Source organism: Poeciliopsis prolifica, unplaced genomic scaffold, assembly GCF_027474105.1.
Source record: "Poeciliopsis prolifica strain line A6 unplaced genomic scaffold, Auburn_PproV2 SCAFFOLD015, whole genome shotgun sequence".
NCBI classification, from domain to species: domain Eukaryota; kingdom Metazoa; phylum Chordata; class Actinopteri; order Cyprinodontiformes; family Poeciliidae; genus Poeciliopsis; species Poeciliopsis prolifica.
Window position 1 is genome coordinate 1,585,134 of NW_026562390.1, and position 23,680 is coordinate 1,608,813.

The window sequence follows — 23,680 nt, forward strand, 5'->3', positions numbered from 1 at the left end:
AAAAAATCTGAAAATGTTAGATTAATCACAGAAATTTTCTAGTAAACAGTCTTTGAAATGAGTTTGAAAAGTGCCAATTTGACAGAGAAAAGTTTCCATATTTTTCTTTTTTAAAATGTGAAATTCATCTCAAAATTTAGGATTTTTTTCTGAAATCTTTTCAACTTATCAAACTCATAAATTTTAATTTTAAATTAAACTATGCAAGAAAGAAAATGCAATTTTGAGATCACTATCAGCAATTCACAATGTTCCACTTTTCGCAATTATTTTTTGAAATAGTTGAGATTTTCTTTCTGGCATGAAAAACAACTTTGAAATTTGAGTTTTTACTAGTAATTTTCAGAGATAAATCTCAAACATTTTTCAGGAAAAACCTGAACATTTTTGAGTTTGAAATGTCTAAAATGTTCTTAAAAACATTTTATTTCTTCAAATTCTAAACAGTAAATTATGGGAAAGTCAAACTTCAGCTCATCAAAAAGACATTTGAAAAAATAAATCTATTTCCTGCTGATTTAGGAAACAGAGACTCATATTAAAACAGGGAACTGTTCCCACAGTTCACCGTTGGCGACGCTTCTGCAGACTTTGGGGAAAGATTCTTTCTGCAAATACATTTCCTGACGTCCACACTTGAATGTTTTCATATGCAGATGATGTGGAAACACTTGTGAGGAAATAATCCCTGAGATTGATGCTTCTCATGGCTGCTGCTGCAGCAGGTCAGTTAATCCCGCCTCCTGTTTGGAGACGACAGCAGCAGGTCGCAGAAGCTTCACAGGTTTCCTTTGGCTTTTATCTCAGCAGGAATCGTTGGCTAAACGTCCCATGAAAAGGTTTCTGAGCTCCGACGATCGACACTGAAATCTGAGTTTAACGCATCGTGAGGTGATGAGAAAACTGAAGGATCCGACAAGGAGTAAAAGATGAAGATATGAAGAGATGAAGACACAGAAACACGTGAAACTTATTACTGTAAACTGAGAACAAAGCAGGACAATATAAGGACGTTGCAAAACCAAAAAGTTACGACTTATGGAAGCTCTATGGGCTCAAAAGTCTAAAAATCGCAATTATTAAAACTCATGAATGTCCAAGTTTTTAGGTTACTCACAAATATTCCAAGTTTTGTCTTGCAAATATTTGATGTTTCAAACTCAAGAAGTTCCCATTTTTTCTAGAAAATGTCTGAGATAAATATAAACATTTTTGACTTTTTCTTCACAAATTTTGGATGTTTGTCGTTAAAAAATTAATCTTAAAATTTCTGAATTTTTTCTATCAAATGTTAGACTTCTCAACCTGAGAAATTTACGAGTTTTTTGTAAAAAAGAATTTCAAGAATAACCTCAAATGTTCAAGTTTGCTTTCTTTTTTTAAGAAAATTTCTGGGACTAATCTCAAAATTTCTAAGTTTCTCTAGCAAATATCAGAAATTGTCAAGTTTCTTTTTTTAAAAAAAAAGTTCTGAGTCTCAAAATCTTGAAGTATTTTCTCATAAATATTCAATGAAAGTGTTTTTTTAAAGAAAATTTCTAACATTCATTTCAAAATTCTGTTTTTTTCTATTGAATTTGTCACATATATTCAGAAATTTCCAGGTTTTTTCTAGAAAATTTCTAAAATTAATCTCGAAATTTCAGTTTTTTTCCCCACAGATATTTGCAAGAAGAAGAAAAAAAAACTTTTTAAAAAAAGAAAATCTCTGGGAATGATCTCAACATTTTCCAGCAAAACTCAGAAATGGCCTTGTTCTGTTTTTCTTGAAAAATTCTGAGATGAGTCTCAAAGTTTGACGTTTTTCTTGGAGATGTTAAATTTTTTGTGTTTCTTCAGGAAAATTTCTGAAATGAATCTGGAAATGTACAGAAGTGAAATCGTGACATTAGCTGTTTCTTCAGAAACGGGTCAGACGTTTCGGTTCGAGCGTTTTTTATTCACAGCAGTAAAAACATGATGGAAAATGTCGGAATAAAACAAGCCGATGTGGCCGCCTGGGCTTCCTGCTGCACGTTTGGACGCGTTTCTGAGTCGTACAAAAGTCCAGCTGCAGACATTCGTTGCTGCAGCTGCAGCTCAACGTCTTCACATATTTACATGTCATTCAGTTTCTCACAGCTCAGCTCACTGTACATGGCAAATATGCAGAAACAAGCAAAAGCACTAAGTTGGGTAATCATTACAGAGGCATGCAGAGTCTTAAAGGAGGCTTTACAAGCTTGTTCTGTTAGAAAGTGAGATGAATTCTGGGTAGTTTTGAGCGTTTTGCTGCAGTAATTCAGCTGAATCGAGGAGACCAATCAGGTTAAAGTGCAGAGTGGCTCCGGCTCGGAGGCAGCAGGCGTTTCTCACCCCCAGAAAACGGGAAACGGCCCGTTTCCCCAGCCAACCGAGACGCGCCTGCGGCTTCCAACTCACTCTGGTCGTTTCGTGCAAAAGTTCGCCGAGGTTTTGCGCGAAAGGCCGAGTGCTGGTTGGCTGGGAAACGCGGCCCTTTGATGCAACCCCTTCCAAAAGCTGGAGGTGAGAAAGACGGCAGCTGCAGGAGAGAGGAAGAGAAAATACATTTATCGTCTCCTTTTTGTAAGAAATGGAAAACTGAGTCATCAAAGCTTTTGCTAACGTTTAAAATAACTGCCTTGGGCATGTAAGTGCAAATAAACTGTTCCTAGAAATTGCATTAATCATCGTCATTCAAATACTTAAAGCTCCTACATTTTCATATACAAGCCACATGCTTTCATTTTCACCAGAAGACATGAGAAGCTCGTTTTTAAGTGCCATTATTCCCAATAAAATGTCTAAAAACATTTAAAGTGTCGATAAAAACTCAGATATAATTCCTATTAAAAATAATTCATCTCCAGCTCTTCGTATTGCACTACAAGTCGACTCTTCTGCTCTAGTTTAGCCTCGATTGGAAGAGAAATATCGTCACCAAAAACAGATTCTTATCCCTAAAATGAACCGTTTGTCTAAAAGCTACGCAGGAAATCGATCAAATCAAACACCGAACATTAAGTTTATGCGAGTAAAAGGACAAAACAAGGCTAAGGTTATAACATCCATAAGGAAAAGATATATATGTGGGTACGATGGGTTCTTCCGTGCATGCTTAGTAGCAATCCTAAAAACATCTAAGACCAGAAAGATAATCCTGTTTCTACTGGTTTTGTTTTAAAAAAGGTGCAAAGTTCATCAGAGTCGTTTCTTCTTCTTCAGGTTTTCAGCTCAAGGAAACATGGAGTCTTTTTCTTCTGCTGCTTCCTGAACGGCCTCCACGTCTCTCTCTCTCTCCCTCTCTGTGTGTTTTGTGTTTCTACACCACGGTGCTGACGGACGGGTCCGACAGGTTGAGCTGGCCCGTGGCGTCAGTGGGCGGGAACTGCTGCAAACGTGACGGAGAAATGGAGGCAGAGAAGGACAAGAAACACACAGAAGGGAGTCATTTAGTGAGGAAACGAGACGCTTTGGCAGTTTTTACCTGGTCGCTTCTAGTGCAGCGGGAGGAAGCTAACAGCTCTCAGGGAGAAAAACGGCCAACGTGACGGAGCGACACAAACGCAGCACTGATTTGGAGCCGAGCGGAGAGACGACCCGGCGCTTTGGGACAATTTAGATGGAGAAAACGGTAAATTTCAGCTGAACAACTCAGGAAATGTCAGATTGAAGTCTACAATTTGCTGGAAAAAATTCAATAAATGTGAGATTCATTTCAGAAATTTTCTAGAAAAAACTGAAACTTCCATGTTTGAAATGTCAAAATTTTTTAACCTGTTAATCTTAATTTGTTTTTTACATTTATGAAAAACTTAAAATGAAAATTCTGAACTTGAAAAAAAAAATCTCAGATATTTTCAGGAAAAATTGAACATCAAAACTTTTCCAACATTTTAAAAATTGTTTTACTTTTATAAAGTAACCGACAATGAAATTTATTGGCCTGAAAAGTCAAAAATTTGCTAGAAAAATGTCAGACAAATGTGGAAATTTCTGTGTTTTCACTTTTCAATCCCAGAAATTGTAAAAGTTTTTCTTATATTTCTGAGATTCATCTCAACATTTCAGATGTTTTTCTCTAGCAAATTTTTGAATTTTAAATTAATCATTTTAGGTTACTTTATAAAAATGCAACTTTCTAAACTCGACATTTTAAAAGTTTTTCTAGAATTTTTTTTGATTCATTTTCTAGTAATTTTCTTTTACTTTTAAAATGTATAAATTTGACCTTTTTCTAGAAAATTTCTGAAATTATCCTCAAAATTTTTGAATTCTTAGCTGAAATTTACTCTTTTTTTCTATCTCAATGGCCCTAAAACGCCATAATAGCAAGAAGCCATATTGATTTTCTTTACAAACAAAACCAGAAAAGTGTGGCATGAATGAATATTCCACCCCTTCGACTTTGATACCCCAAAGTAAAACAAATGACCTCTCTTCTTCTCTACGGTGAGTTTTTGTAGGTGATCAGTTTTCGCACTGCAAAAGAAAAACAACAAGAATGTTGCATCTAAAGCCAAATAAAATCATCATTTTCTCTCATTTTGCTGCAGATGTTTGAAACCTAAAACAAACCTGATTAAAAATTTGACCACCAGGTGGCAGTCTTGGCTCATTATGCTTTAATTTACAGATACACAGTTAGTAATAACATGGGAAAGTAACGCACCCGGTCATGACGCAGCAGAACACTGAACGCTTTCCACAACGTGATAAAACAAGTGATAACTTTTTCATTCTGGTTTTGAACCACAGCGCATTAGATCAGCCTGTTGCCACCGTTTCAATGGGGACAGAAAACGGAAAACTGGATTTTCACAGATGCTTTCAATTACGCCACAGTTTTCTAATTTTGAAAAAGTGTTTTAAAACAAAACCTTGTTTTCCTTCTGAATTGTAATAATGCTGCGTTGTGTTGGTCTCCCTCATTGAGCTCCAGTCCAGCATTGATAACAGATGAAGCTCTGGAAGTTCGCCATCATTTTAGCTGTTGGATTTTGCCTGAGAGCGGTTAGACGGGAGGAGACGAGAGGCTGGGCAGCAGCAGCAAGTTTAACGCAGCATCTTTTAGCCGCAGGAACAGGAATTAATTTTGTTGTTTTTCTCTGTGTTGCTGCAGGAAAGGCAGAGTCTCTAGTTTTGCAGCTGAGGAGGAACCTGAGTGAAGTTTGGCCCATCGTCCTTTAATTCGAGGAGTCGAATGTTTGTGCAGCAAAACATTTCAGTTTGTGGCGCTATCATGTTAAAGACAGTCATAAAAAAATTTCCAGAGATCATCGCCCACGTCTTCAAAGCAAGAGCAGCACAAATTAAACTTTCTGTTGCACAAACATGATATATTTATATTTGGGTAATGTGGCCGACTATACTTTCATTAATATCCTCCAAGAAAAATAAAAAATAAAAAATCTGCAGCACAAACGGAGTCGAGTTGAACAAAATTAGTGAGCTGGTTGACCTTTTATGACCTCTAGAAACATTTAGTAACATATTCAAAAATAATAGCAGCACAAACAAAACATTTTGCAGCACAAACATATTTGAGACAATTGCGTTATTGACACTACATTTGTTAGATTTGAGGAAAGTGGTTGGGCTGGTTGACCTTTTATGACCTCTAGAAACATTTAGTAACATATTCAGAAATAATAGCGGCACAAACAAAACATTTTGCAGCACAAACATAGTTGAGATAATTGAGTTGTTTCTTAGATTTGAGGAAAGTGGTTGGGCTGGTTGACCTTTCATGACCTTTGGAAACATTTATTAATATCTTAAAAACAATAGCGGCACAAACAATGGTTGATTGTCAAAATGTTGTGGCGCTGGGTGACCTTTAAGTTTCCATTAAAATCTCCAAAGTAAAAGCAGCACAAACGAAAATTTTTGCAGCACCAACAGTCGAACTGATTGTCATCAATTTTATTTCGATTTGAAGAAAGTGGGAAGCGAGCTGGTTGACCTTTCATGACCTTTTGAAATACTTAATATCTTTAAAATGGTAGCGGCACAAACGAATCTTTGCAGCACAAACATTTTATGTTGGCGGTCAAACGTCACTCAGGTTTCGGAGGAGCAGTTTAATTGTTGCCGTTGCGTCAGACTCTCGCATCTCATCCTTCCTTCGCCGCTCTTATTTTGCGGCATCACAAAAAGCTGAGAGGGGAAACAAGATCCCATCGTCAAGAGCAGCAAAACCGTTTCCTTCTGAATTTCGTCTAATTTTGGAGCAAAAGAAGTGTCGAAAAACACGTCCGCCAAACATAAAGTGAACTGTGATCCCAATCGTCAGGAAAAGTATTTTTGTTGAACTGGAGAAGTGAGTGAGGGAAGGTGTGCCCGTCTCATTGGTCACTTTCCTATTCAAGCTTTTTACGTTGCTTAGCCGCCTCTTACCTGGAGCTAACAGAGCCAAACACTGGAGCGCCTGAGCTTATGATGCTAACATGCTAACAGAAGGAGCAACATCCAGACTGAGTTGGGCAGAGCTGTGCAAACCTTCCACTGTTGGTCCAAAGTTTTCAGGCTTTGATTTGTTGTTTGTTTTTATCTGGATTTTGAAGCTTTTTCAATGGAAATGCTGCAGAATTATGGATTTGGATTCACCGAAATAAATAAATTGTTTGGTTTCAGTAGGTAATTTCTGAAGCATTTTGATGCTTATTTTTCAATAAAAGATTCAGCTATTCTTGTACACTGCAAAAACACAAAGTCTTACCGTCTGCTTTTTTCTAGTTTCAAAAATTTTTGTTCATTTGAAATGAGAAAACTAAATTAAAAGTAACTTCTTAGCAAAATGTATCCCAGTCATTTCTAATGTAAATTAAAAATATTAATTCCACTGGCAGATTTTTTGCACTTGTAATGTGGAAAAAATGTTTTCTTATAAATAAAAACAATTTGCCAGTGAAACGAGAACTTTTCATAAATATTATTGATTTAAAACAATCAAACAAAAAGTTACTCATAAATTAGTTTTGCCTTAATTCAAGTTTACGGTAATGTTTGCACTAGAAACTACACAAAATGACTGTGTTTTTGCAGTGTCGTCTGAAAACAATTTAACAAAAGAAAAAAAAAATCCCCAAATTTATTAACTTTATTTAAAAAAAAGACACTTGAACCATCGGACATGATTCATATTATAAATAATGAGCCAAATGAAACAAGTCCTGCTCAAATTATAATGCTTACATAATTTTTTTTATCAATATTAAGGATTTACCTGTAAACTAGTTTTGTCTAATTTCAGGTGTACTAAAATATTTGCACTAAAAACTAAGCCAAAAATACCTGTTAACATTTTGTGTTTTTGCAGTGTTCTGCATGCCAAGCGTTTATAAAATGCTTTTTGTTTGTATTTTTCAGGATTTCCTCTAACAATTGTAACAGATTTTACCTTTATTGGCTTTTTGAACCTCAAAATGTGCATAACAAAGGACGTAACTTAAACCAAAATGAAAACTTTTTTGAGAAAAAGCAGCCAAAAGCCAAAAAAAACCCTGAAATCCGACCGACCAATCCGACTTTAAAAGGTTCCAATAACATCTAGAGAGTTGACTGAAGACTTTTGCACAGTACTGATCATTTTCTAACCATCAGAATCAGTTTTGGATGTTCCTCATCGTCACACAGCTTACGGCCCCCGTTTGCTCTCCGTATACCTTTCGTTCCCTTGAGGGCGGTTTAGCGACGTCAAGTGGACCAGTCAAAGTAAGACATTTTACTGACATCACAAGCACAGGTAAGGCTTAAAAAGCTGCTTATTCCAGAGGACAGTCTACACACTGTTGCTACGATAACTACAGCTAGGACAGGTAAAGGAGTCGGCATGCTTGCAGAGGAAGAGAGGAGCGGTGTGGCATGTGGGTGAGGGACACTGACACTCAAGTCCATTGATATCCATTAATATAAAAAAGAAGAACATTGATATAAAATTAAAATAATGGTCAAAGACTGGAGATGGTTGGTATTTAGGTTTAAATTTAACCGTATCTTGATCAAATTTCTCATTTTTTCCCCACAATCAGGGCTCCAGAGCCAACTTCCAAACCGTAAACAACACAAATTAACAATCGTCTTGAAACATTGGCAGCAGAAAAACAGATTTTAAAACCAGGCTAAATCTATTTTAGCCATTTTTGCGAACGTAGCTGATGTACGATTCATGTGCCTTTGATAAATACCCCAAAATACAGAGTTAGAGTCAAACGTTTCCAGGTTGTTTTCTTTTTCTCTGCAGGTGTTCAGGTAAGTTTAAATGTTGAGGTGAAGCAGCTTCAGGTGACCTCGGGGTCAACGTTTTGTCACTTCAAACGATTTCTGTTCAATTCCTCAAACGCACAAAGAAACGATTTTGAGCTCAACTGTAAAAGAAATGCAAAAAAAACCCTGAAACTCTCATTGAGTCAAGCAAACGCTTTGGGTGAATTGGCCACTCATTCACTATATAGTGTACAACACAGCGAGTCGTCCATCTTGTAATAAAAACTATTATAATTATTATTTAAGTAACATTTCAACAGCTTATAAAAATCTGCTGGTAAAGTAAAATCAATGTTCATTTTTTTGATCCTGACAGATCGTTAAGAAATGCAGTCTATGAAACAGGACATAGTGTTAGCATGCCAATGCTAATATTAGCAAAAACAGTTTTTGTTATTATCTGCTATATAATCCACTAAATATTTGCTATATTGAACATTAAATATGCTAACAGAGAGAATGTTTAATTCATGAGTTAATGTGCAGTATAATGTAGTGCTGACTGAGCAAACGGAGCTAAATTAGCATTAGGATGCTAATATTAGCATGATAACGGCAAATGTATACATAAAGAGCAATTGTTTTATTACTTGGCACACTAAATGTAGATGCTACATTAGTTGTGCTCTGAATCAACAATTGCTTTTGTGTGTAATCAACTAATATCATCAATGCTAGTGCTAATAGGCTAATGCTAAAGTCTAGTTGCCTGTAATCAGCAATGTTTGCATGCTAATGTTAATATTCAACTATAATTTTATTTTTAATTTAATATTGGGTACTAAAAATGCTTCAGGTGCTAAATACACTGTACAGTTGGTGTCAAGTGTAATATTGTGCTATCTAAGATAACCTAGCTTAATGCTAGGTTAATGCTAGTGCTATCATGCTAATGCAAAAATTAAATTGCAATTTCCTTTTTCGCCAAAATATAGAAATTGGCACATATATGAATTAAAAAAGAAAATTCATGTAGCAACATTTTGGCTTATGCTGCAATAAATGTATAAAACACAACGTTAGCATTTTGATATTGATGTTAGTGTTGTACCACAAATGTTCAGCAGTGCACTAGAATTTTTTTATGGTGCAGAAATTTTATTTAAAAATGTATAAAATGCATCAATTATTATTAATGTTAGCCTAATATTAGCAGGCTAACATTATTGTCATGCAAAGTGTATCGGTAGTCATATTTAACCAATCATTCAGGACATTAATGTTAACATGTTGTTACTAAAGATTACCCATCATTATTAATCTTGTATAAAGTGCTCTGCGAATGCACTAAATGAATATTATGGACTGCTTCCATTGTTATATGCTAACAGCAATGTTATTTGCTAATGTTAGCAAGCAAATTATAAATTCTTGTTGTATATTTACATCTTCTATTTTAAACACTAGAAACTGTTTCATAATAAGGCTAATATACTGTAAAAGGTTGTGAAGTGAATCAGTTATCAAGAAGAGCAATGCAGTTCTCCATGTTAGCGCTAACACTATTATGCTAATGCTAATAATGTCCAACTTCATTTCAGAAGACAGTTCACCAGACATTTGAACCGGGACACAGGGAACTGACTCCACAGAAATTCAACACTGTGACAATTATTATTGTCATGCAGTGAATCCTGAGCCAAGTAACTGCAGTGTTAGCATGCTAATGCTAATGAGCGACACAAACTTATTAGAGGATTTAATAGCAATATGTGCTATGATAGGAGCAGTTTCAGTTAAGGACATTGTCTTGATAAGTCGTAAATAGTTCTTTTTGATAACTGGTTTACGATAATCGGACTCCAACAAACATTTTGAAGCTCCCACCGTTCGTACCCACTTGTTGCGCTGCATCTTTAATCAGATAAAGCTTAACATGTGGCTTCAGCCGGTGCATGTATAAGTAATTACTCTGGCAAGCAGTGGGATGTTTTACGAACATGTGGGGAATCTAGGTCAATCTGGTGGAATAAACTAAATTTAAAACAACCAACAACAAAACAGGTGTTTCATTTTTACTCATGAACAAAAACCTAAAGAAGGAGGAAAATCAGACCCTCTTCTTGGCCTACAACCAACCTGAAAACAATTAGCAGCTGAGTTTAGATGAGTAAAATGTAAAGTTTTAGGAGCAATGAGTAACACAGCTATATCCTTTTATTACGTGTAGGAAGACCCTACTGTTCCCTTTTTGACTGCATTTCCAATCTAAAACAGAAAAACTACCATTTAAATACAGTGAAGTAAACTTCAAATTTACTCTGTGATTAAGTACAAAATAATTTACCTTAATTCAGCTTAATTCACTGTGGTTATAAATCTTTTAAAATAAAGAGCTACCCATTGATTTTCACACATCTTTTAACATATTTGCTCTGCAAGAAATCATTGGTGTATAAATAAAAATACATGATCAGAATTTACCCAATGAGTCAGAAGGTCTGGGAAAGGAGATATAACAGATTAAAAACATGTTTTACAGCACAGAAAATGTGTTGTAGAGAGGCTCTACATGGAATCTGTGTAATGTTAGCATGTTAATGCTAATGCTAGCATGCTAAAACTGAGCTTTAATGTAATAACAGACATTAAAGTTCAGCGATCCTTCTTTTTATTAATATAATTGTAGTACCGGGTTGTTGGGATTAGTTGAAAAAAAGGTAAAGTAATGTAACCAAAACTATCTTTAGCAAGCCAGAGGTTATGTTAGCATGTTAATGCTAATGTTTCTGAGCAGTTAAGCTAATGCAGAAGCACAACAAACATCTGGAACTGCAAAGTCATCCTCCTGTTAGCTAATTCTGGAGCGCTAGCTACAACATTTGTTCCCACTGAGAAACAGATGCTATGCTAAGGCTAACAAATGTTAAGTGTAAGTAGCCCTGCTAGCTGCAGCTACTTTGTGAGCAAAATATAGTGATTGAGTGACATTCACATTTCAAACACAGCTGCAGTCGTTGAAAATATGTAAAAAAATGAAATAAATAATGCTTGTCCTGTGATAGAATGAGAGTCTGACATTTCTCAAAAGTTGTTGCATGATTACAAAAGAAGAAGAATTCAAACAGAAAAGAAGACAGTCGTCTTCACCTGAAAATACAACCTGGAAGAGGCATGCACAGTTCAGACACAAGGAAAATAAAGAACTGTGACAAAGAAAACATGAGAAATCAAAAGATTATCAATAAAAATCCATGAGTGTAATCCTGGAAATAGACATGTTGTTTAGTGGGTTTCTTCTGAGGAGGTCTGGCCATCACTACTGCCTTGGGTATGAATTTGGAAAGGAAAAAGAAAACAACAAAACCAAAGTTACAGAACACCAGCGCATGCTCGACAAAACATAATCAAAACCCAAACTGAGGAGAGTGCAGGGTTGGTTGCAAAGGAACTGTGGATACACACAGGATCAAGCAGTCAAAATGACTCCACAATCATATGAACAGACAGGATCACACACTGCAGCGCCACCACGAGGAAAACCACTGCCATTACCCACACCGAGACCAGGTTAGGAGGGAAGAGCAGCTCAAGACAAAACACGGCTTGCTGGCTTTTGTCGCCCCCGTCCTCTTGAAGACCCCAAGTGTCCCTACGGACCCCGGATTATCGGGACGCTTTGAGGAGACGCTTTATTTTGAAGGGGTGTGAATAAAACAGACGGAGGACAGACGTAAACATGAAGGAGTCTTCATGGGTGTTTATAGCTGCTGTAATTCAGTAAATAATGACACATTTAATGAAAGGTTGACACTGTTTACAATGTCTTTGTGACAACTAGATATTAGACAGTTATAAATGTGTTACAAGTATTGCTTGTCAAACTTTAAAACATTGTGGAGCTTTATGTCTTAATATTACATCACTGTCACTTATTGTTAGTCTTTTTAAATTAATATGGAGAGTTTACATGTGTTATAACATACTTATTACAGAATATAAAGTCTTGGTTAATGTCAGGTTGTCATAAAAATGTTATAACAAGTATTGATTATCATCATTAAAAAGTTATACAGCTTTATGGCTTAATTTTCTAATTAATCCTACGATTATCCAGCAAGATTTCTACAACTACAACAAAATAGATATTTTTCTTTGTTAATGTCAAGTCATCATTACAAAGATCTTTTAAACCAAGTCAACGTTTCTTTAAAAGTGTCATCATTTACGGACTGACATTGACGACGACAGTCAAACAGTCCTGAAGACTCCTTCATGTTTACCACAGTCTTGCGTCAGTTTCACACACACCCCTTCAAAATAAAGCGTTTCTGTTTTCTCCTCTCAGCCGCTAACCTCGGCCGCCCTGACCTAGGATCCTTCACTGGTTGACGCTAACGGAGCGGTAAGCCCTACATGGTGATGGCTGATCGATGGCAAAAGGGACAGACACTTGGCAGAGGCTGCGCAGAGTCGCGTGGAAATGAGTGGGCTGGACATGGGACTCGTTCGGATGTGGGGGGGATGTATGCAGAGAGGACAGAGGAGGAGAGGAGCAGGTGAAACCAGAGACAGAGAAGGAGGAGAGAAACGTGGAGTGGAGGTCGTTGATCCTTCGTCTCCTTACCGTGTCTTTGGAGGACCTACGTCTCTTGATGCTGGAAGCCAGGGTGGTACTGATGGACCTAAAAGAGGCTTTCTTTTTGGGGTCGGGCTCTGCTCTACCACTTTTCCTATCCTAAAATGAATATATGTAGAAACATTATTCGTGCGCTACGGCCGGGGTGACGACTGTGCCGTTCAGTCTCACCCAGTCGCTCTACACCCAGCACCCGACACCCCACCTTAGTGTCTACGTTTTTATAGAAAGGATCTTGTAAACAAACACTAGAGCATTTAAAAAAGTAAAAAGAAAAGTGAAAGGAGGGAGGAAGAAAGAAAGGGATAAAGCTTGTCATTAGATGTGTGTCTGTTCTAGGTCTTACTGCACAGGATGGTGGAGTTGTCCTCCAAAAATGTGTTCAAACATCCTCGGAAATGCACTGGGATGAGTGATGACTAGAAAAGATGTCAGTGATTGTGATATTTATATTTACTTAAACCATCTAAATGAATGGCTGTTGCTTGAAAACACGCTTAACACGCAACTGATCGTAGCCTTAAAATGGATTGACAGAAAATGCTCAACATGACCTACTGAGATACAATGGATGCGAAAAGTTTGCACTCCTGGGTTTTTGTGATGTAAAAAAGTTATCAAGATATTTTTGATGCTACTAATGCTTGATTGAAGTTCTTTGCCTTCACTTCCTGAATTGGCAACAACGGAGGGAAACTTACTTTAACTCAACCATACGAGAGAGTTTTTAAGAGCTTCCTACAACATCTGAACTGGATCTGAATCCAGTTTTGTTAAATTATCTGGATTTGGACGAGTTATTGTTCTTCAGATCATTGTCCTTCAAACTTTTCCAAGCTAACAAACACTCACAGAGTAACTAAATTTAAATTGTTCCTGCAATAACACAACATCTTAATATGTAAGATCTGAAGTCAAAAGATTTGTCTCTTAACTGTTTATTTGTTCCTCCAACAGAAAGGTGGCGCTGTTTTGTAAATGTGATTGGCTACAATAAAAACACGAACACGTCAACTCAGGGCGTTTTGAATCAATTACAGATTCTGAAAGTATCCAATGATGGAAATCAAAAAAGTTCTTCACTGCAAGTGTTGCGTGCCATTTGTAATTTAAAATAGATTTGAGTTGCTTTGGCAAAAACAGACATTTTCTGTCAGCCAGAAAAACATTAATACATTTATTTTAGACGCAGTTAGTCAGCGCTTGGCGCAGCGCTGCATCACTGGCATTTTATAAATATGTTACAATGTGAGAAAGCCACAATTTTCTGTTAAGTAAGTCAATATTTAACACAATCGACACAAAATAATGTCAAAATTTGTTGCTTTTCTTTAAATTCAGGATATTATATTTACCCAGCCATATAATGGAAAGACAGTCGGCACTTCAAGTGTAAGTTTTTAAGAAAAAGGCCTCTCATCAATTAATTGTCAGTTGATTAATAAGCTCAATCAATTTTATTATAAGTCATTAATTAATATTTATCCCCATTTCGAGGAACATTTCCAGACTCGACATCGTCTCATTTCTTTACATCACAAAAACAAATCATCTTCAGAGTCGTGTGCAAACTTTGCATATTCAGTGCAATACGACGTTACATGACGGCGCATTAGGGCCAGAGACACAAAAACGAGTAAACCTTTGCCAAAAAACGCAGAAATTTTCTAGAAAACAAGGCAATTTCTGAGTAAGAAAAGTCAAAAATTTGCTAGAAATTTTTAGATTAACCGAAAAAAATTTCCTGAGAAAAACCTACAAAATTTTACAATTGAGGTTGGAAATTCTCCAGAAAAAAACAAGTTTTACTTTTTTCTGAGTAGGAAGAAAAGTAACATTTTTGAGTTTCACAAGTCAAACATTTGCTAGGAAAAAACTCTGAAATTTTCTAGAAAGAAACATGGAAATTTCTGAGTTTCAAAAGTCAAAAATATTTAACTTTTTAAAACTCTGAAAATATTCACGCTTTTTTCTAAAACCTTTCTGAAAATCTCAAAATTTCTGAGTTTTTTTTCTAGCAAACTTCTAACTTTGGAAATTCTAAAATGTCCAAATTCTTTCTGTAAAATTTCTGAAAACAATCTAAAAAATTTCTGACATTTTTGCAGCAAATTTTAAAGTTTTGAAACTCCAAAAATTTCTCATTTTTTTCTAGAAAATTTCTGAAAATGTAAAGATTTCTAATGTAAAGATCCCAGAGTTTTTTTGGCAGAAATTTACTCCGCCTTTCTCTTGTTCTACCCACAATGCCCCTAACGCACCGTCACAACGCTACGATCGAAGCTCTAGCGAATATTTTAATTTACTTTTCAAAACAAAAAGTGGAGAAGTTATTTAGAAAATAACTTCTCTGTACTTTTGCAGCCATTTTGGCGCCCTCCCTCCCTCACACCATAGAGCCCCACAGCTACTCTCACAATGACTGCATGGTTTGTGTGCAGAAATAAACAAAACCAAATAAATAAACTCATATTAATGTATTCTTACATCCTGAGTCTCTACAGAGGAAGAGGGCTGCATAGGGGGGAGAAAAGAAAAATAAAATAAATTTCCATCCACCTGATTATTACTTTATACAAGATCCTTAAGCAAAAGCCGAGGGAACTAAAGAAAATTGATAAAAAATAAATAAAAATATGGCGAATATTTATTTAAAAACTGCTAGCAAAGCAAACATCCACATCCAAAGCCAGGCAGGTATAAAAAAGTGAGAAGCTACAGTTTTGGATGCATATTGAAGGGAAAACAATAGCGACAAAGGTCAGTAACTGAAGCCCATTTAAAGTCATTATACCGTAAAGCGGTATAATGGAAATTCACCCCACACACAAGGGAATGAGATGGAGCATGACTAGGAGAAATGAGTCCCTAACGCAGCAGCAAACCATGTTCTTAACTACATTAAACCTCTTATGAAGCAGTTTAAATAACCAACTATATGATGAGATTAGCAAAGATGCTTCTTCCTAAAAAGTAAACAAAAATAAAGGAAAACGAAGCGCTCTAAGATGGATGTTGGCTAAAGAATATGTGGCGGACAGTTTGGGGTTGGGCAGTGTGGTGTGAATTTCGACATGCCTTCATGGATGGAGGGGGCGTCATAAGGGAGGAAAACATAGAATAATAATAATTAAACATTAAACAGAGAGCAGCACAGATCGATGGCGGCCAGCACTGGGCCGGCAGAGCATCGCCTCTCATCGGGTCACGTGACTCGGCTGTTTCAGCAGGACTTTCACTTCAGGAGGTTAGCAGGAGATCGCCGCTTCACATTCAGTTACGGAAAGTAAAAAAGAACAAAATCTGTTTGTTTTTCCTGTTGAAAGATGAGACCTCATGTTGGTAAATAGCAATGAAAAGAGGCAACGCGTTATTAGAAGGGAGGAGCATAAGACTGACGACGACGTCTGAAATATGGAGGAGTGTTTATAAATCTTTACGGCTTTTATGAAGTGTTATTCAGTAAATAAAGACATTTCTAATGCAGTTACATTAAAACTTGAATTAAAAGTGTTAACTCCACAATATTCTGTAAATAATTACATTTTTAAAATAAAGTTGCATTGAAGGTGACATTAAAAGAGTCAACTTTGCTTGAAAGTGTCATTATTTTCAGAGTAAAGCATTTAAAAGAGAATTAAAAGCATCAAATTTGCATTATTGTGAAAATTATGACACTTTTGAATCAAAATTGCATTAAATGTCCATTAAAAGTGTCATTATTTACTAAATGATACTTCATCTGTGAACTTTATGAAGACTCCTCTATGTTTCTGACGGCGTCGTGTCGGTCTGATGCACCGCTTCAAATAAAACGTTACCGAGTTCGGTTTGCTTCAGAAGATAAAAACAACAAAATCAAAATAAATCAAAGCCCGAGAGACGACACATCCCTTCTTCTGGTAACGTTTAGCATCAGCAGCAGGTGAAGCCGCCTGATGAGGCGCTGTGTGCGCTGAGTGTCGGCCATGCTGGGCATGCGGAGCCACCAGACCAAGCCAGGATCGATGGGACTGATGCACCAAATAAACGGCGGCTGCCTGTTTCCCACCAGAAACAAACTGCAGCATTTCTCTGTTACCGTCGCTCAGCTTCAGAGCCTGGTGCTTTTTCCAGGCGAGGCCAGTTTTAGTCGTTCAGAGAGTGCACCTCTGAGTAAGATCTGCTCCAAAAGGTGAAGCCAAAGAGGGGAAGCGCCTCAGCAAGAGGAATGGCAACAGTGATGTAAATCTTTAGGATGTAAGATGGTGCAATCAAAGCTAGCTGTAGTTTCATTTCTGTTGGCCTTTATTTAGCCTAATTAGCTGTCAGCTTTATTTATAGCTTTCTCCTCCTATCTTAATTTTTAGATCACTTAGCAATTAGCTGTAGTGAGCAGTTAGCTTCACTGTTAGTCTGTTACAGCAGCTTAAGTCTTAGCTTGTTTAGCTGTCATTTTCTGCTAGCATGTTGTGTCTTGACTCTCAATCTAAGCAGCTTAATTTTTAACTAAATTTCTTGTTAGCTTCCACTTTAGCTTAGGTAGTCACTGGCTACTCAGCTTGTGTAGCTGTTAGTTGTTTTCTCAGACAGAACTGATAGCTAATTCTAGCTGTTTCTAGAATTAGCACCTAGCTTGGCCTTTAGTCTGCTATAGCTTTTATAGCTGTTAATTTTCTGCTAGCTTAAACATTTTTTATCTTGACTCCCAATCTGAGCAGCTTGACTTTTAACTGAAGTACTTGTTAGCTTTCACTTAGCTTAATTTATAATTGACTAATCAGTCTGTGGAGCTGTTAGCTGTATTTTTAGACAAACTTGTTCATTTCCTCTAAGCCTGACTAGCAGTTTCTAGATGAAATAGCTATTAGCTGTTCAGCGTTAGCTTTGCCTTCAGTCTGCTGCAGATTGTTTAGCTGCGAATTTTCTGCAAGCTTAAGTGTCTTTCAGCTTGATTCTCAGTCTGAGCAGCTTGATTTTTAATTGAAGTACCTGTTAGCTTCAGCTTTAGCTGAAATGGTCATTGACAGCTGTGTAACTGTTAGCTATAGGAGAGTACTCTTAGTTTGAGTAGCTAAAAGCTTAATAATTGCGTAGCTTTTAGCTTGAGCTCCTGGTTCAATTCAGATTACAGATCCATATGCTTGACTTTTAAATTGTAAAACTGACTCTGACTTTGATTAGCTGTTCACTGATTTTAGCTAAAGTAGCTTTTGGTTTGAATTACACCCAGATTAGCCGCTAGCTTCAGTCGTAGCTGTTTTCATTTGATACAACGCTACTCATTTCATTATTATTTCTATTCATCACTTAAACTCTGTAGGAAAAAATGTCATTATTGAAGACAAAAGGCAACAACAAAAAACAAACAAACTTAAAATACAAAGTCCAAAGTAACAGTGGTTATTCATGCCTCTTCATTGAATTAATTTGAATAGCATTCAATTCTTGGAAAAATGTATTTCTATGATGTGAAAACATAGACACAAAACTTAAATAAATATATAAAATATATATTATAAGGATCTGCATCACTATTAAGATAGAAAAATAGCAAAGTGCCTCTGAGTCATGCATTAAACTTTACAGCTTTTGCAAAAAAGCAGCATCTTCACACAGCATCTTGCACAGATTTAGTCAGATGTGCACTTTCTCTGAAGCTACATTCATTTTTGAATGTGCACAGTCCTCCATAATGCTGTGATACACCAACCTGAGGCATTATAGGCACACAATTACATATAAAAGACAAACAAGCAGTCGAAATGAAGCCAACGATGAGGCTGCAGGTTTTTCTGCTTGCCGTACTAAGGAAGGAGGACGGCACAATAACTGATCTTATATTCTCCGTCATCATGATTTGTGTCCTACATAAGCAAGTTGTCACTTTCAATTTATGAAAACTGGAGCGTGGAGTAATCAGCGCGCCCAGATAGGATTCGAAATAACATTCAAGCTGAACTAATTGAATTAGTTGGACTCCTCAGGCGCCCTCGGTGGTTGTTCTGCAAGATGCCGCTGCGAATACGTCTCCACAGTGATGGTCAATAAGCAGCAGCGGCCATCTTGTTCCAGTGGACAACGAGATCCTCAAAATATCAACATTTAATGTGTCGTTCTCCTTTCTCAGTGATGCCACCCTGCATGCATTCAATCTGCTTCATGTCTCTGAAACTCCAACATCCATATGAGGAGACTAACAGATACGTCTATCAGCGTGACGTAGACGCCGTTAAACAGGCACTTACATTCATACTGTACCTTCCTCCAGCCCCTGCTGTCTCATTCCAGCAGGGACAAACAGACAGACAGACAGACAACAGACACACTGCCAGGGCCGGATCACTGCTTGTCAGTGCGATCGGCCGTCAAACCACAGAAAACCTGAGTAACGTTCAAAAACCTCACAGCTGCACTGATTGCATCGGAGCGCAGCTGCAAATCACGTTCTTGATTGGCCGAGTAAAGGAACTTTTTCCTGCTGCTGCTGCTTGATTGGAGCTGAAATCAGTCAACCCGAGTAAAAAAAGCAGATTCAGACGATACGGTACCGTGCAAAACTCTTGAGTCATGCTTCAGCTCTTTGTTTAGGCTGCATGTTCATTAGCCCAGAAAGTTTGGAGTGAAGTGAGAATGTGCAACTGAACTCCATAGATATGCTGCAAGATCCTGCTTGCTAACAATGACTAGCTTTCGTTTTAACTGTCAAGTTCTCCACATAATGTGCAAAAATGACTTAAATGTACACCTGCTACATACAAGAAAAAAGGATCCAGTGCTTTGCTAATAACTGCCAACACAACAGGGTCAGGAAAAAGTTTTAATGAAGAAAATATTGCGAGGAAGAGGGAAGTAGTTCAGCTATGCTAGCTTGACTATGACAACCTTGACATGTAGCTGTGCTGCAGAATTCTGTGCATTTTGGTTTATTTAATAATCACAATGTAAACCTAAAAGATAAAACAGAATGTTCTGTTATTAGTGTGGGAAATGTTTGAGTGTTTTTTGGTGTTGAACTCTGAAACATAAAGTGGCTTCGTTGTCAGTTGTCAGCTTATTTTCCTAGCACAACACTGGATTAATGATAGCTACATCTCCAGGTTTTATTCAGTTAGCTGAGTTGTTGCATGGCAAGTGAAAGAGTCGGCTTTTTGCCCTCCATATTTGGGTGAAATTCTGCGTAAATGCAACCAAAACTAATTTGAGAGTCTAATGTTAGCGGACAGAAATCGTATTTTACGGCTCTCCATTTTGTTTACACGAAGAAGGAAGTTGCACTAATTTTGTGTTCTTGTGTTGTTACTTTCGGTAATACTTGGTGCAGCGCCCCCACAGGCGAGGAGGGGAACAGGCGTATCAATTAGTTTGGTTAGTTTGACACAGTGCAGTGTGAAAGCAAACCACAGCAACTGAAAATGTCAGAAATGTTGCAGTTTTAGTTTGGGTTGTGGGAGAACACCCTAAAAACCTTTCAGTTTGTCCTTTGTCTTAATAAGCGGCCCGTAGCGACAATGAGCTCTCATAAATCTTACTTTTACTAATCTCATAAAATTTGAGTTAACTGAAGTTTTGTTTCTGTTTTTTGTTGGAAATTTTGTAAAATATATTTTTTTAAATTTCTCAACCTGAATAAAATAATTTAGAATAAAAGGATGAACATTTTAAAAATTGAACATTACAAAGTCGACTTAACTTAGAAATGAGTTCAGAAGTAGAAAAAAAAATTAATTGTATGTTAAATAAAAACTTTAAAAAGTTGGGGCAACATTTTAAAAATGTCTCTTAACTAATCATTTTAATTTTGATGTAATTTCTAAACAGTTAAGTGTTTCGAACTTGACAGCTAAAATAAAAGTAACAAGGAAACTAAACCGAGTCAAGTTGAGCGACCAAACTTTGTTTTACAGTGCAACTTTTTCAAAAGGCCAAAGATTTTCTCCTTTTTTTGTCTTTAGAAAGAAAATGGCACAAATTAATATATTTTAATGTAAACTTTATCAATTGTTTTAACCATTTTTAAATGGTTTTTTTGTGGCATTTTCTGATTTAATCATTTTAATCAGAAAATGGATGAAACTTGCCAAATTAATTAACGTTTAAATACCAAACATTAAGTTTTTGCACGGTACTGTATGTGAATAGTAGCAATAAATAAACCAGTGAGTTTTACACAGATTGTTTTATCATTGTGTTGCTCTGCAGAGTTTTCCCTGCGCTGCATGTCATGTTTCCGCTGTCTGGCAGTAAATATGGGTCACTACTGTCCAACTCACACAAAGCATTGATTGTTTTTATGCTCTATTTGTATCTTTTGCTCCTGGCTGTTCCGATGCTGCGAGAGAGAGAAAAAGTCAATGTTGGGACAATCAAAGCATCAGTTCTGCTAAAACCATTGCTACTTTCTTTGACGTTACGAAGCAGAACAGCTTAAAGAAACACTCCACCATGCCATGAAGCAGCTAAAAGAGGTTTTACATGATATCCACTATGTTGGAGGCGACTTAGTTTACTTATGTTCTACTGGCGAGCGGTGACGTAGGAGAGCTACATACTAACGAGGGAGTCCCAGTCACCGCTTGACTTCCAGAGGCTTCCTTACTGTCCTGCAGGCACACACAAGAGATACGGCTGCAGTTCGACTCCTGAAAACAATCCGGACCCAGAAAGTGGCCTTCCAGAACCCGCATAAAGCTGGGTTTTATTTTGGGCCGTATCCAGATTACGAATGTCCTCAAAGGGCCGGTCGTGGCAGAATGTGTTGATGGAACCCAGTAACAAAAACAGGAATGAAGAGCCGCCTCTGCACTCGATGAGTTACAGCTGAATAATGCTGGACTCCATTTCAGTCAGTTTGGCAGAATGGAGGAGAAGATTATGACCACAGGAAAAAAGAATTCTGGGTTTTACTTTCGAAATTCTAAAGTCAAAATTCTGAGAAAAACGTTTTCTCATAACTCTGACTTTATTCAGAATTTAAAATATTTTTGCATACATAATTTTGTTTTCTCAGAATTTTGAAAGTTTGTCTCATAATTTTGCTATTTTTCTCAGAATTTCCACTTTTTCTCAGAATTTTATTTTTAAGATTTTTGTCTTCTGTTTCAGAATTTTAACTTTTTTCTTAGAATTTAAAATTTTTGCTCTTATAATTTAAATTTTTTCTCAGATTAGATTTTTTCTATGAATTTTAACTATTCTGAGAATTCTGATGTTTGCTTCAGAAGTTTTACTTTTTCTCCCTCATAATTCTAACTTTTGATCTTAGAATATTAAAATTCTGGTAAATTCTAAGAAGAAAGACAGAATTTCTTTTTCGGTGTCCCTAGTCCTCTTCCACTGAAAACTGCTTTCCTTTGATTGGTAAAATATTTCTTAAGCATACAAGGTTAATACTGAACCTTCTATTAACTTCAAGATTCTGTTGCGTGTCCGTCTGGGCCACATAAAGCTTGATGGCGGGCCGGATTTGGCCCACAGGCCTCCACTTTGACACATGTGCCTGACATCAGATGAAGGAGATGGCGGTTCTCGGGTTACCGGCGAAGCAGAATCGTTCCTACCTGCAGGTTCTTCCTCCAGACGTTGACGGCCGCAAAGGCCAGCTGCATCTGCTTCCTGCGGGCGTCTTTATGGCGTTTGTAGGCGATTTCGATGAAGATGAGGAAGATCCCCGCCGCAATGCCTCCAGCCACCAGCATGAAGACTCCTGGTGTCGGGGGAGAGAAACAGAAAAATGGAAACAGGTGAGGATCCGGTCTCCGATCACGCCGCTCCCGCTGAGCATGAACGCTTGTGATGCTCAGCGGTCGCCCCGGTTTCCTGCACCAGCTCCAGTTTGACGACAGCGGCTGTAAACAACAACAACGATATCGAAGAACGGCACAAAACTGTCACAGAGCACCCACGCTGACACCAAGGAAAAAAGTACGGCAAAGGTATTGGACAAAAAAGGGCTACAGTAACTTACCACTGCAGTTTTTGTCCAATCACTTTTAAGGCTTTTTCTACACAGAGGGGACCATACCTGCCATGTTCTCAAAGGTGAGTGTGGCTGGGGCATTGCTCCGTGAGTCACACTCCTGGTATCTCACCCAGGTTTTATCTAGGTCTTCCATGAAGCCGTTCTCATGAGAACTGCAGGGGGTCGGGGGAAATGAGGAGAGAGGTGGAGAAGTTAATACGGCGCCTCCAGAGGCAGAACCTTCGAGCCGCTTATTCCCGTGTGGAACAAAGACAGATGGTCCGACAGACAGTAACTTGACAAACAATGCTGGAGAGGGAAGATATAAGAAGATGTGACATAAGCCGATGTATTGAGTATGGATGAGGATTAGGGCCACTGAAAAAAGAAAAAATGGCTTTTTTCTCAGGTTTTGAGAAAAAATAATCTGAAGAATCATCAGCAACCTGAGTTAAAAGTTCAAATGTTGAGTTGAAAGTCAAAATTCAGAGAAAAAGTCAGAATTCTGAAATTAAAATGAGAATTCTTAGAAAAAGTTAGAATTCTGAAATTCTGAGAAAAATGTCAAAAATCTGAGATTGAAGTCAAAATTTTGAGAAAAATGTAAAAATTCTGGGAAAATATCAGAATTTTGAAATTCTGATGAAAAAAGTAAGAAATCTGATATTAAAATCAGAATTATGAGGAAAAAAATCAAAATTGTGAGATTGAAGCCAAAATTTGAAGAAAAAAGTAAGAATTCTTAGAAAAACATTGGAATTCTGAGATTAAAATCAAAATTCTAAGTCAGAATTTTGAGAAAAAAAGTCATAATTCTGAGATTAAAATAAAATGTCAGAGATAAAAAGTAAGAATTCTTCTAAAAAAGTCTGATTTTATTTTATGTTTTTACA

General features: G+C 37.0%; 1 protein-coding gene across 9 annotated transcripts in view; it reads right to left on the reverse strand.

The window, feature by feature from the left end:
* Positions 1-1,918: 1,918 nt before the first annotated feature.
* Positions 1,919-23,680, reverse strand: part of grin1a (glutamate receptor, ionotropic, N-methyl D-aspartate 1a) — a 45,355-nt gene continuing 23,593 nt past the window's right edge. For 4 of the 9 annotated variants that reach the window (XM_055040079.1, XM_055040075.1, XM_055040077.1 and 1 more), the window contains 5 exons: positions 22,851-22,960; positions 22,387-22,532; positions 15,335-15,361; positions 12,836-12,946; positions 1,919-3,391 (listed from right to left, as the gene is read on the reverse strand). In XM_055040079.1, the coding sequence (XP_054896054.1) occupies positions 3,323-3,391; positions 12,836-12,946; positions 15,335-15,361; positions 22,387-22,532; positions 22,851-22,960 (463 nt within the window). In that variant the 3' untranslated portion in view covers positions 1,919-3,322. The remainder of the gene's footprint in view (positions 3,392-12,835; positions 12,947-15,334; positions 15,362-22,386; positions 22,533-22,850; positions 22,961-23,680) is intronic. The other 5 variants (XM_055040080.1, XM_055040078.1, XM_055040083.1 and 2 more) reach the window with 3 other exon arrangements.